General features: G+C 44.0%; 1 protein-coding gene across 1 annotated transcript; it reads left to right on the top strand.

Annotated features, from left to right (window-relative positions):
* The first annotated feature begins 265 nt into the window (after positions 1–265).
* LOC139464344 (probable N-acetylgalactosaminyltransferase 9) lies at positions 266–14,695 on the top strand. The gene is made up of 11 exons (XM_071245872.1): positions 266–867; positions 3,328–3,491; positions 4,407–4,578; positions 5,255–5,458; positions 7,145–7,259; positions 7,674–7,758; positions 8,234–8,331; positions 8,971–9,108; positions 9,769–9,888; positions 12,224–12,358; positions 13,750–14,695. Exons 1-11 carry the CDS (start codon positions 569–571, stop codon positions 13,897–13,899), a joined length of 1,680 nt encoding a protein of 559 aa, XP_071101973.1. The 5' UTR covers positions 266–568; the 3' UTR covers positions 13,900–14,695.
* The last annotated feature ends 33 nt before the right edge of the window (positions 14,696–14,728 follow it).

Below are 14,728 nucleotides of genomic sequence, written 5' to 3'. Positions count from 1 at the left end.
CAAAATTGTCAGCGAGAGATTGTCACGTGTATGCGTTTGTTGACAAAATTGTCAGCGAGAGATTGTCACGTGTGTGCGTTTGTGGAAAACCTGATGACGCGAGCCGCCGCGCCTTCTAGAGGCCACGTTTATGGAGGTAACAGCTGTTGCACTCCAACATAACTCTATTCTGTCGTGCGAAATCAATGACACATGAATAACGAGTCGCCATCTTTGTGAAGCATACGGTAAACTAAGGAATCTATACTTTAAATGTTCAATAGACACACGAGCGCTATGAGCGGGATGGACATATGTGATATGCTTTAATGAGAACCTGCATCTTCGCCTGGGACCTTGAAGCCCTGCACTGCCGAATAACATACACCTGTACGTGATCACATTTGAAAGCATTACGCGGTATGTTACTGAGATCAGTTATTTACTGGTGAATGAAGAATTTCAATTAACATCTGTTGTCCTAAATTACGCATGTGTTGTGAGCTGCTATGTGGAAATAGCGGGACCGTTAATTCGAGTTTGAAGCTGAAGTTTTGATAGCGTGTTTCCGTTAAATTGAATTTTCAAGATGGCGATTTCGGGAAGATTGTTGTACCTGGTGATCATGCCCCTAGTATTGTCGGCCATTGTCCTGGGGGTCATGCTTAGCGTCGCGAGCAACGTGTGGGACTCAGTGCTTGGGACAGACGCGCGTGAGAGGAGATTCCTGGAGTATCAGCGGAGTGCTGGTGGTAGAACAGGCCCGGGGGAGCAGGGGGTCCCGTACCACCCCCCGGGGAATACATTCAAAAACAAGGGAGTAGTGAGCCTTCTGGCGAGTGACACCATTGCTGTGGACCGAACCATTAAGGACTTCCGGCATGAGAGGTGAGATAAACTGTATTACCCACGGGCTGAAGAAGAGGGATGGTGACATATACGTCATGTGTGTCATGTAACGTTGACCTCGTTTTATTCCATTTGATTGGATAACCGTGACCTCGCTAAAGTCCGACATGAAAACTCATGCTGGAACGTGTTTGGTCATTCATAACATAAAAATAAACTTCTTCGAGACTAACACAGTGACTTTATTACATCAGAGAAGCACGACACATACTTCAAATTTGCTCTGCATTCTAATTTTGTTGTGCATAGATGTACTACAAGCATAAGACAATCGAGATTCACCCGTTTGCCATGTACAAATACACTATATGTACAGACAGGTGGGGGTCTCTCAGATTGGTTCCCTTGGTATGCTGCGAAAACGCTGCCCTGACCGCCATTGACTGCACAATGGCGGCCCCCACTAGACAAACAAACATGGCGGGTCTCTTGGTCAATGCTTGTGAGACACCAACCACTTTCAGCTTTAAATCTGAGTGAGTGAGTATGGTTTTACGCCGCTTTTAGCAATATTCCAGCAATATAACGGCGGGGGACACCAGAAATGGCCTTCACACATTGTACCCATGTCGGGAATCGACCCCGGGTCTTTGGCGTGACGAGCGAACGCTTGAACCACTAGGCTACCCGACCAGGGCTTTAAAATCTGATATAATGCAATAAGTTCAGTGTGGTGAAATGAAGTCGGTTTAATATTTTGTGGCACAGTTTCCGGACGTGCTTGTGTATGAATGAACGTACACCTCGCACTGTCAGATCACTCAAACTGAAAAGTCCCCGCACAAATGATACGAAAACCCCGTGGAGCTCAATCTCATTAAAATCAGATCTGAGTTCTCGCTACCGCTGAACAAAGATCTGAGGACATCCCATTGCGGGTCGCGTCAGACCGACCTTTCGCGAACTTTGACCGACTGACAAGAAGTCGACATTAGCCAATCAGAAGGCAGCTTTCTCGTGTTTTACGGCACTAATTTTAAATTGGCGACAACCCTTCGATGCATATTTTGACAAATTCTCGATTAAAACTTTAAAACCTGAACAAAAAAACATTCTGGAATGTCTTTGAGTCCGTTACTATCGTTCGGAATACCCCGTGTTAAAGTTTTCAAGGTTGCTTGATCAGAAATCACATTCCGACTGCCTCTTTCATGATCTGGTAAGCGACGCTCTGATTGGTCGGATGAAAGGTCGTTCTGACGTGACCCCTATTGGGATGTCCTCAGATCTTTGTTTAGCGGAAGCGAGAACTAAGATCTGATTTTAATGAGATTGCCGTGGAATGCCTGGCTTCTGATTGTGTGGCCCCAAACATCCAAAATGTGAACAATGACATGCCGTATTGATCCCTAGCGTAAAACGTGCTGATCACGGTTGTCTTTTCCTATTCTGATGTGACCTTGCCCTTTGAAGCTGACACTAAATATCCAATCAGACGAGTTTGTTTACACTTCCTTCAGTATGGGTCGTACAGTAAACAAGGACTTCATTAGCGAACATTCTGATTTTCTTTTACCAAAATGGTAGGGACAGGATGTAAATTCATCTGATAGATCAAAGACACCGGACTACTTTGATTGCACAGCGGGGATACTGGTAGTGCGGGTGTCCGACTGTCGGCTGTAGGTCCGAAATTCAAAGAGTGGCCTTGATTGACTTTTAACTGTTCTGCTCACGAACAACTAAGCGTTAAATTACCATTAGCAGAAGACATTCCAAAATATTGATTTCTGCAGTCGTGTTTGCACACACAACAGCAGGAACACCCTACTGAGGCGTATGCAGAGAAATGTCAACAATGCCCATATTGGGTATATACCAATATTCATGCGCAATCGGATTTTGGACCGGTTAAACGAATTGTTAAAAGAAACATAACTGTTATATATTTACATTTTAATACACATTTAACGCGAGTAATAAATAACATTCCACATTCATTCTCGTTAGATGCCATTTTACATGAACTCGTGAACGTTCACTGGTAAACTTACTAAAGGTGTTATATAGTTACACTTAAATGCATTATTAACGTGGGAGATTCAATAATTCACTGCTTAAAATACACATATTTTTCTCTGAAATGTAGATCTGAAATTTTTTATTTTGATTTATATTGATATCTATATCAATTGATCAGTTCTCATAAACTTCCCGGCAAAAGAAAGTATGTGCACCCATGTTTGATGGTGGCTAAAAATGAAACAAACAAGAAATTATTATTTCGATGGTGATGTATTTGATACAGTTGTCATGGTTGTGTTTTGGACCTTAAGTTTGCAGTGTTTTAGCGACTGTTTTGAGCCTTGTAAAGTTTTGATAACTTTTGTAATGTTTTGGTCAAATCTAATTTTCAAGTATATACTTTCTTTTGCCCGGCAGTTATATCAATAGATGTACTGGATACTTTAGGTGTACCTCTTTCATCTTTCATTCAAGCTGTATGGTGCTGAGGTACACAGCACTTCCTTCTGCCAGCGTCATCATCGCTTACGACGTTGAAGCCTTCTCCGTGTTGATGCGAACTCTGCACAGCGTTGTCAACAGGTCACCCCCTCGTTACCTGAAGGAGGTCCTGCTTGTCCCGTTTGGTAAAACTGCAGGTGAGCAACAGACAACGCACCGAGTCAGTGAGTGAGTGAGGTTCTACGCCGCATTAGCAATATTCCAGCAATATCACTGCAAGAATGGACGTCACACTTTGAACCAAGGTGAACCGACGTCATCGACGTCCCCTGCGAACGCGACGTCTTCACGCATGCGCAGTGGCAGCCGAACATACGGGTTAATGTGAGCAACGAATTGTAGACCTCACACGTTTGGTATTGCCCAGACTGGGCAAGCGAGTCTGACGCCGGGGAACCGCGGACAACTTGTTTTACTATGTACTATGATTTGGCAACGAAACGTATAAGATTATAGTTTAAACTTGATTGTGTACAGAACTGAAGCAGGAAAGTCAAGCTCGAAGTGAATGGATTCGCTGGCCTCGAATCATCAATGGCAGTTGTCATCACATACTACTTCTGAATTTGAAACCGTCAAAGGGAATATTTGTATAGATATACGCTGTAAAAATATCCCCAAAACGACGTTAATATTTTTCTACGTCAACGCGCCTTGCAGTTTCAGGCTTCTCGTGTGTTACTGCAGTATATCAACATTATTTACAACACCCTATTTTGTTTAATTTCCCGTTTTATGAAGCTCAATGTTCACACAATGATGGCGATTAACGCCGCACTCAGTGATATGTAAGCTAAGTAATGTCGGTCTGTAATTAACCGTGTGTCTACCAGACAATCCAGTGATTGACATCATGCTCATCGATCCACGAAATAAGGATACGATGACATCAACCAAACGAGCCTGATCACCCGATCCATTAAGTCGCTTCTTAAGACAAGCACAGATTGCTGGGAGCCTATATTCCTACAAGCAATCCCCGTGGGTGTAAGCCATATGATTTCAGAAACTTTGATAACACTACTGACCTCATTACTGTCTTCTTTACACAGGGTTAGAAGAAATCACCACTGCCATACACAAGACCTGGCCAGAGGGTCCAGTGAGAGTTATCTCCCGTAACGACCTTCACGGACTTTATGAGGCTCGGTCACAAGGAGCGGAGGAAGCCACGGGAGACGTCTTGGTGTTCCTGGACCCACACTGCGAGGCGGGAGATGGATGGTAATGAATTATCGTCGCGGTTTCCTTTACTGGAAAAGCATTTATTGTTCCTCAGAATTCAGATCGAATCGCAAAAGACAGTTCTTGTTTCAGATGCCCCCAACGCCAATTCACATGTTGTTTATGTTCAAATGAATACAATATACGTAGAACTGCACTTGGAATATTGTTGGAGTTGAGTAAAATTTAACGTCGCAAGTTACCCCGGGGGAATAAGTGAGTTGGATTTTACGCCGCTTTTAGCAATATTCGAACAATGTCACGGCGGGGGGACACCATTTGAAGATCCGAGGTGTGTGTATGTGATATGTCGAGAGTGGAAACGAGAAGCGAAAGTCTAGTATTTCACCTTGACCCTGCACACGAGTCCTAACATGTAATTTAAAGAAACGTTAAATATTTTTACAAATACTTTTTCGAGATTCGATTTTCCAAGAAAGAGTGAGTGAGTATGATTTTGCGGCGCTTTTAGTAATATTCCAGCAATATCACGGCGGGGGGGACACCAGAAAAGGGGCTTTACGCATTCTACTCATGTGGTGAATCGAGCCATCGGCGAGCGGTCGCTTTAAGCTCCTCCAAGCAAATAGTTGACAGTTAGAGTGTCATAGAGTGAACTAACGACGTTCTATAAAAGCAGCGATAATGGGAGATCTTTTGTCTGATTGTGTTGCAGGCTCGAACCTCTTCTCGAGGCGATCAGTCATCACCCGAACATAGTCGCGGTTCCAGTGGAGGACGTGATAGCTACCGACACCCTTGAGCACACGGAAACAGCAACCGAGCGAACGGGGGGCATCTTTTGGAAGCTCACAATGTCGTGGAGACCTCTGTCGGAAGCTGAAAAGAAAGACCGGAAGTCACCCATAGAACCCATTAAGTAATATTCGAATTACCTCCCCTTTCATCAATACTGTCTGAATTTCATCCTTGATTCCAAATCTCATTGAGACCGGAAGTCACCCATAGAACCATAGTAATATTCGAATTACCTCCCCTTATATCAAGCTTGTCCGATTTTCATATGTGATTCCAAATCTCATGGAGACATCTGTCGGAAGCCTAAAAGAAAGGTCCCAATAATATGTCATGGGACGACTAGCTGCTTTAGTGTGCAATGCTTGCCCTGCATATCTCGCTGACTTGTCTGATTTGACGTTGAAGGCCACCGTTATATATAGAACAGTGTGTTAATGCATCCTTAATAATCAGTCTCTTATTTATAACAAGACCCTTTGAATATCCGAAATAGAATTAATCTTCAGGAACTCATGCTTGTCGTAAGAGGCGACTATGCTTGTCGTAAGAGGCGACTATGCTTGTCGTAAGAGGCGACTATGCCTGTCGTAAGAGGCGACTATGCCTGTCGTAAGAGGCGACTCTGCCTGTCGTAAGAAGCGACTATGCTTGTCGTAAGAGGCGACTATGCTTGTCGGAAGAGGCGACTAACAGGATCGGGTGGTCAGTCGACAAGACGGATTTAGTAGTTGTTCATGTTATCAACCTCTGGTTTGCCTGGCTTTGTGGGCCTCATGTTTGTCCGACTAGTGGTTTAACCATGGACCATTGCTACTGCGATCGAATACTGAAAGAGGCATGGCATAGGTGTAATAATGTTGAAACGCCATTTACCCGTCACCTCATTCTGAATGAGTGACTATGGTTTTACGCCGCTTTTAGCAATATTCCAACAATATCACGGCGGGGGACACCAGAAATGGGCTTCACACATTGTACCCATGTCGGGAATCGAACCCGGGTCTTCGGCGTGACGAGCGAACGCTTTAACCACTAGGCTACCCAACCGCCCCGACCTTCTGAATGAAGATTTATGTGTGAAGCTCTTTTCTTATGTCTACCGTCGTGATAATCCTAGAATATTGCTGAAAGCGGCGTAAAACAATTCTCACTCACTGAATTAAAATGTTACGAGAACGGCCACACTTGGGATTTTATTTATGTTTGTTTGTTGTTTAACGCCGCACTCAGCAATATTCCAGCTATATGACGGCGGTCTGTAAATAATCGACGCTGGACCAGACAATCCAGTGATTGACATCGTGAGCATCAATCCACGTATTTGGGATACGCTGACCTGCATCAAGCAATTCAGCGAGCCTGACCACCCGTTCCCGTTAGTCGCCTTTTACGGCAAGCATAGTCGCCTCTTCCGACAGGCATAGTCACCTTTTACGGCAAGCATGGGTAGTTGAAGACCTATTCTACTCCGGATCTTCACGGGTCCTGGGGATTTTAAACCTTAACAAATCATAGTCTAAAATAATACTTATAGTTCCTGTTGCACTATCAATAGCTATAACACAGATATTAACGGTTCACGTATTAGATGAGCCGTCTTATAGAAGATGGCCCAAGTTAATCAGATAATAAGGCAAGAGTTAAGTCTCTTTACACGGACGTGTTGTAGTGATCGACAGCGCAGATGGTCAAAGTAAGGAATAGAAAATTAAACACGTTATCTTTGCAGGTGCTCGCACTTTATTTTCCTTAATCAAATAAGCCAAGACACGTTCAGTTAAAAAATACATTCTTTGCCGTCTTCTAGAACACCTGTGATGTCTGGCGATGCGTTTGCTATGGCAGCTAAGTTCTACAAGTCACTTGGCGGCTTTCGGCCCGAGATGCGCACGCGCGGCGTGGAGCTGGAGTTCTCCTTTAAGGTATAGCCACAGTTAAAGACACTCGTGACACAGATGTAATTTAAAGATTTGTGTAATTATGTATTATTAGTTATTAATTTATTTATTTATTCAATTCACGAAACAATCATTCTTTCTGAAAATGTCTCAGTTTTAAATATGGTCGTAATGCAGTGTATGTTAGAAATACTTCGAGTGAGTGAATGTTGTTTTAAGTTTTTCATCCAATACTCACAAAGTGTGCCTAGTCGCCCGGGTTCGAATCCAAGTTTCACTGTTGATGTCCTTGGTTTGCCAACTCCAAATTCCTATCCATGTTTGTTTCATTTACCTCTGATTGCGTTACTCAGAACCAACACTCACTCACTCAATCACCCACCCACTCACTCACTCACTCACTCATTCACTCACTCACTATAATGGTGTATGTTACAGACATGGATGTGTGGGGGCTTCCTGCTCATATACCCCTGTTCACGGGTGGCACATCTGGCGCATGCGCCGGACGCATATAATAAACGTAGGTACACCCTCTGTGTTTTATTTGTTGATGATACTTGGAGGTAAATTTGAATATCACAGGTTTGGGTACGATACTATGTGTGCCTTGTTCACAGTAACTCTTCGTGAGTTCAAATTGTTCAAAGCGGCGTTACAATCATTCACTCGCTTGACTTGCTTTTGCATGTGTTTGTGAGGATGTCACCTGGTATCATCACTTTTTGACACATGCTTATGATACAATCGGAATCGTACAATGGACTCCGCTTTCAGCAGAGATTTCTTATGATTGTGTAAAAGGTTTTGCTCTGTTTACTTGCGTGATTGCTATGTTTTAGATACATAAAATAATCTTGAAGATATTAACCATCTTTGTTCATACCATTTTATGTACTTTTAATGAGCACCGAGAAATATTGTATTTATCATGATAAATTGTAAGTATCTAGAAATTTCAACACACTGAAACGCGGGATATTTTGCGGGTGTTCCAGTGAGCACAGAGACGGAGGAGAAGGCGTTGATACAGTTGGCGGAGGTGTGGATGGACGAGTATCGACGGCTCTTCTACATGTACCGGAAGTACATCCTAGTGAGTAAGACCCCCGCATGTACCTGTAATGTACCTGATACGAACCATGGACTTTCTGTCCACGTGACCAAATTGACAATGTATGGATGTAAATACTGGTGAATAGGGTTCCATCATGTACCGGAAGCATAGACTGACGAATTGGGCCAAAATATGTACCGGAAGTATATCCTGGTGAATAGAGCCCCCAAATGCACCGGAAGTACATCCTGGTGAAAGGGCCCCAACATGCACCGGAAGTACATCCTAGTGAATAGAGCCCCAACATGCACCGGAAGTTCATCCTGGTGAATAGAGCTCCGACATGCACCGGAAGTACATCCTTGTGAATAGAGCCCGGACATGCACCGGAAGTACATCCTAGTGAAAAGAGCCCAAACATGCACAGGAAGTACATCCTGGTGAATAGAGCCCCAACATGCACTGGAAGTACATCCTGGTGAAATGGCCCCAACATGCACCGGAAGTACATCCAGGTGAATAGGGGCCCGATATACCTGACGTACATCCTCTCAGTGGGCTTTGAGTTTAATGTAAAAGACCGTCCTCTCGTTCGGTTGCTAACTTGCTAGTGACATGGCACTATTCCACTGACTATGTGAGCCTCGCAGTGCAGGTGTACCTATCGTATGTTTCTAGTCACAGCCGTATGGGGGAGACTTCGCCCAGGAGCATCTGCTGCCGACACGCCAGAAGTGCAACAGCTTCGGCTGGTACATCGACTACGTCTACCCAGAGAAGTTCATGCCGGATGAGAACGTGTATGCGTGGGGTGTCGTAAGTACTTTGTTGATTGTGGTGTAGTTGCTGATCGCGGTGTAGTTGTTGAATGAGGTGTTGCTGATCGCCGTGGATTTGTTGATTGTGGCGTAGGTCTTGATTTCGGGGTAGTTGCTGATCGCGTAGGAGTTACTGACAGTGGTGTAGGTCTTGATTCCGGTGTAGTTGCTGATCGCGGTGTAGTTGCTGATTGCGGTGGAGTTGCTGATAGCGGTGTAGGTCTTGATTGCGGTGTAGTTGCTGATCGCGGTGTAGTTGCTGATAGTGGTGTAGGTCTTGATTCCGGTGTAGTTGCTGATCGCGGTGGAGTTGCAGATAGCGGTGTAGGTCTTGATCGCGGTGTAGTTGCTGATTGCGGTGTAGTTGCTGATCGCGGTGTAGGTGTAGATTGTGTTGCAGTTGCCTGTGGTGTTACTGATGACGGTGTAGGTCTTCATTGCGGTTTTGCCTTTTGCGACGAAGTTGCTGATCTCAGTGTAGTTCCTGATTGGGTGATGCTGATGGCGGTGTAGGTATTGATTGCGGCGTTGCTGATGGCGGTGTAGGTATTGATTGCGGCGTTGCTGATGACGGTGTTGGTATTGATTGCGGCGTTGCTGATGGGAGTGTAGGTATTGATTGCGGCGTTGCTGATGGCTGTGTGTGTGTCATTCCCAGGTACGGAACCCCGAAACCAACATGTGCTTGTCAATACCTGCCACCAAGACCACGGAGCTGCCAAGATTAGGGGACGCCGTGTCAAAGGTCAAATGTGACCACAGCGGGAACATGGACCAGGTAGGTGTAGCATGTACTGTTCGACGTATCATAGGGATACTGAGATAGTTCGGGATGTTCACACATACATGATACAAATAATATGCCGGATACAAAAGAAATGCCCTTATCAAAAATAGACAGAGTGGAATACCTCGAGCCAAAGTCGTCACTGTTTACAGATTGTCTAAATATATCCATAGTGTCTAAATGTATCCATAGTGTCTAAATATAGCCATAGTGTCCGACTGAAGACCGCCACCGTGGTCTAGTGGTAGAGCGTCTGCCCTCAGTGCAGAAGCTCGGAGTTCGATCTCCGATCGCGTCATACCAAAAGACGTTAAAAGATGGCACTTGCTGTTACCCTGCCTGGATTAAAACAAGGACTAAGTTAAACTGCGACATTGTATTTTAGTGAGTTAGCACTATAAAACTCATTAGTCTGGACAAGTACAAGCAGCCACACACGCGCGCGCGCTTCATTAGACAAATAGTTTCAGCACTTGGATCTGCATCTCCCAGTTTCCACCCTTGCCGAACTAGGCTTGAATTACTGGGCTCGATTGTGGCGCCACCATTAGCTACTACCAGTTATGTCCCTTCTAAGGCTCTCCTATGGGCCAATCAGATTCCACTCTCGTATCACTTGCATTTGTTTCACACAAAATGGTGGCGCCCGGTCAGGACGATCTGATCGATAATCAAGATCTATATTGTGATAAAACGGGTCTGACATCGCGAAATACATCAAATCACTTGAGCACCTTGATTAAAAACATGAAAAGATTTGGAAAATATCTGCTGACAATGAGTTGACGGTGCACATGCTTTGCTAATCCTGCAATCGACCGAAATCTGCTTGACCGTTTACGAACCGGATTTCGATTTCGGTGCACGATTTTGATTGGACTATGCATAGACTCGTTAGTCCAGCCAAAATGTAACTCCATAATACAAGCCTAGTTCGGCAAGGGTGGAAACTGGATTTTTGTAGTCAGTTAACTCTCTTGCCTCGGGAAGATGTTGGATCTGTCGCATTCATGTCCAGTTTGAATTAAAACACACACAATTATTACACATTTCAATATGTCTCCCTTTGAATCCTGGATCGAGTATGGTGTATTCTTAATCAATATGCGCTATGACATTGGACGAGAACACTTCAGTATTTCTACAAAAGATTATGGGGCTTTGTGAAACAGAATAGTCACAGATATTATTGATAAGATAATATTATTGATGGATAATAGCGTTATATTTGCTGAAGTGGTCACAAATATGGAACAGTTATTGTTGAGCTGAAACAGGATTTTACTGCCGCTTCTAAGATTAATTTGAACTGAGACTTAAGCTTGCGATACGATATTCTGAATTTTATTTTAAGGCGCTCAATGTGTACATGCAGTGTCACTAAGCCGCGATATGATCCGTTGACCGTGGGTTCGAATCCCTGATTTACTACAAATAATTAACCTTAGTTGCCAGCACCCTACCTGTGCTCTTGAGTTTCACAGTCAACTTATAAGTCAGTTTGACTTTTCATCTCACACTGGGGGGCCCAGTCGTCTAAGGCGCCGCGATTCGCAATGCAGAGTTGCGTCCCTTGGGCATGCCAGAAACCTATGATTGTGGGTTCGCATTCCGGTTCGCCCATGTCCGTGCTCGTGCGTTTCACCGAAGTGATAAACGTCTGAGACCTGCATCACTTCGGGCTTTCCTCCCACATTAAGCTGACACGCCGCGATGTAACTGGAATACTGTTAAAAGCGGCGTTAAACCCACCTCACTCACTCATCCCACACTGCGATGATCCCACGGGGATTACGGGTAGACGAGGTCCCCAGCAACGTTTGCCTGTCATAAGAGTCGACTCAATGGATCGGTTGTCGGGTTCGTTGACGTGGTTGATTGCAGGGCGCTGTACTCCGACGTGACGACGCTATAATATCAATCAGTGGTTTACTGTTCCACACTCGATAATTTACAGGCTGTCATCCTATAGTTACAATACTGCTAAGTGCGGCGTAAAACAACATACCAAACATTAAGCTGACGCGCCTTGTTGTAACTGTGTCTATTTAAAGCGACCTTTTATTCGGGCTAGTAGAAGTTCATGGGTATCCCTGTAAAATGTAAATATTGACACCTTGAATCACTTATCAGTGGGAGCGGTGGGGTAGCCTTATGGTTAAGGCATTTACTCGTCACGCCGAAGACCCGGGTTTGATTCCCTAGATGGTCGGGAAGCCAATTTCTGGTTCCCCCGCCAAGATATTGCTGGAATATGGCTAAAAACCGCGTGAAACCATATTCACTCACTTGCTCACTTACAAATGTTTGGGAAATGTTCTTTCAGACATTTTCTTACACGTTCGACAAGACCATCCGACAAGAGGAGTACTGTCTGAGCAGTGACGGCGGAAACAACACGCCCCTCACCATGGTCGACTGTCGCCTCGACTTGGTCACCACGAAGTGGGACTACAATAAGGTAGGAGCGCCCACAACATCACGTGGTGGCTTGCTGACGAAACATATAGTTTTTTGTTTTAACTTCATTAAAAACATCACTTTAAAATTCTAATTCGTTATTGTAAAACCTTATCTATAACCTTTTGGATGTTTGTTTTTCGGGTTTTTTTTGTTTATATGTTCCTTTTGTTTGTCTATTGTGTTGCGATAAACTGCCGGGCAAAAGACAATACGTATTCACTTGTAAATTGGATGTGGCCAAAGCTTTACAAACGTTATCAAAACGTTACTAGACTTCAAACAGTCGCCGAAACACTGCCAAAAGTTAAGGTACAAAACACAGTTATGGTGCCCGAATCAAATACATCCCCATCGAAATCCGCGAAGATCCGGGGTAGAATAGGTCTTCAGCAACCCATACTTGCCGTAAAAGGCGACTATGCTTGTCGCAGGAGGAGACTAACGGGAGCGGGTGGTCAGGCCCGCCGTCTTGGTTGATGCATGTCATCGATCCCAATTGTGTAGATCGATGCTCATGATATTAATCACTGGATTGTCTGGCCCAGGCACGATTATTTACAGACCGCCGTCATATAGCTGGAATAGTGCTGAGTGCGGCGTTAAACAAAAAACAAACAATTTTAAAGAAACATCACCATCGAATAACCTTTTCTTGTTTGTTTCATTTTTTCCACCATCAAACATGGGCGTATATTTAATTCTGCCCTGCAGTGTATTTTCATGGTCCAATACATTTTTATAAATAATTTTGCAGTGGGGCCGCAGCTTTTCTTCTGCTGGTTAAAATGACATATCTTTTTAACATACTACTTTTATTTCTCTCCAATGCAATTACGACTGCCAAGAATGTCTGATTTGACGCTGCACACCTTCGTTGAAATATGTGTGTTGTTAATAGTGACGTCACGAGTTCATGTGTACACGGTGGATGTAGTAGCAGTTGATGGAGTAGTAAATGTAGTAGTGTATAATAATTAATCAGCACTGCTCAGCACCCCTACCCCCTTTCTCTCCATCCCCCGTAAGTTGTATCACGTATATTTAATGAAATACAACTCGGTTGCACGGGTGGCCCAGTCGTCTAAGGCGCCGCGATTCGCTGTGCAGGGTTGCGTCCCTTGGGCATGCCAGGAACCTATGCTTGTGGGTTCGAATCCCGGTTCGCCCCTGTTATGTTTCTAGGTTTGTCAGAATCATACCCGTGCTCGTGGTTTCACCGAAGTGGTAAACGTCTGAGACCTGCATCACTTGGGGCTTTCTTCCCACATTAAGCTGACACACTGTTATATAACTGGACTACAGTTAAATACTGCGGTGTTAAACCCAACTCTGAAATACAACTCATTGTCACATTAAACCCAACTCACTTACTCACTCATTGTTATCCAGGAGGACTGTATGGTGAAGCACGTCAAGTCGGGGCTGTGTTTGTCATCAGGAGGGGGGCAGAAACCCTCCCTCTCCCTGAAGCCATGCGTCAACCAAACAGAAAACCAAATATGGACATTTCTCTATTACCTGAATGTGCCGCTCACATAGAGGGACCAGTCATTGCTGTGTTATTAATATACACAGCAAACATGCATACACCGCAATCACATTCTATTACCTGAATGTGCTGCTTACGAAGAGGGACCAGTCATTGCTGTGTTATTAATATATATACACTGTCAGCACAGCAACATATACCACAATCATCCTCTATTACCTGAATGTGCCGCGCACACAAAGGGACCAGTCATTGCTGTGTTATGAATCTACACTGAATCCTCTCATTCGTCACCACTCGCCCCTTTCCGTAACCTGCAAGAGGCTATTCAGCTTGTCCCGGAATAACACGAGTTGGTCACGAATGTGAATCCTCTATTACCTGAATTACCACGACCTAACACCACCCCGCAATTGTGAACACAATTGTAAAACCACGCAACAAATTATATCATTAATGGCAATACGAAAACATTTGTACATTTTATCCATATTATAACTATTGTTATGGTTGGTTATAAAGCGTATTGCGTGGCGCTGACCTATTAGTATTATAAGCGTTCGTAAAATAACCATTTAACTCCTTGGGATCTTTTTTTTTCTTTTCCTTTTTTTGATCCTTGGGACCTTGCGTACTCCTGTCGGCGACAGTTTGTTATAAATAAGCTGCTTACATCCGTAGATATTGGGTATCTCTACTGATTAAGATACAGATTGTGTTTATGTAATATTTTATCGAATCGTCAGGTATCAAGATGGCATCAACAAGACAGTCCTTTTGAGTCTGTGACGTTATTGAGCTGTGAGACATCTGTCTCCCTGTTGTAAATACGCATTGTGTGAAACCTTCAGCATAATTAATAAATCTATTTTTGAACAG

The sequence above is a fragment of the Haliotis cracherodii genome, unplaced genomic scaffold (genome assembly GCF_022045235.1).
Source record: "Haliotis cracherodii isolate W230 unplaced genomic scaffold, xgHalCrac1.p SCAF_17, whole genome shotgun sequence".
In the NCBI taxonomy this organism is placed as follows: Eukaryota; Metazoa; Mollusca; class Gastropoda; order Lepetellida; family Haliotidae; genus Haliotis; species Haliotis cracherodii.
This window is presented reverse-complemented; position numbering and strand designations above follow the sequence as displayed.

Excerpts from the sequence above, each read along its gene's own strand:
- LOC139464344 (XM_071245872.1), top strand. The coding sequence starts at position 569 with ATGGCGATTTCGGGAAGATTGTTGTACCTGGTGATCATGCCCCTAGTA. Across the intron at positions 868-3,327 it reads AAGGACTTCCGGCATGAGAG|CTGTATGGTGCTGAGGTACA; the intron begins GTGAGATAAACT and ends CTTTCATTCAAG. Across the intron at positions 3,492-4,406 it reads CCCGTTTGGTAAAACTGCAG|GGTTAGAAGAAATCACCACT; the intron begins GTGAGCAACAGA and ends TTCTTTACACAG.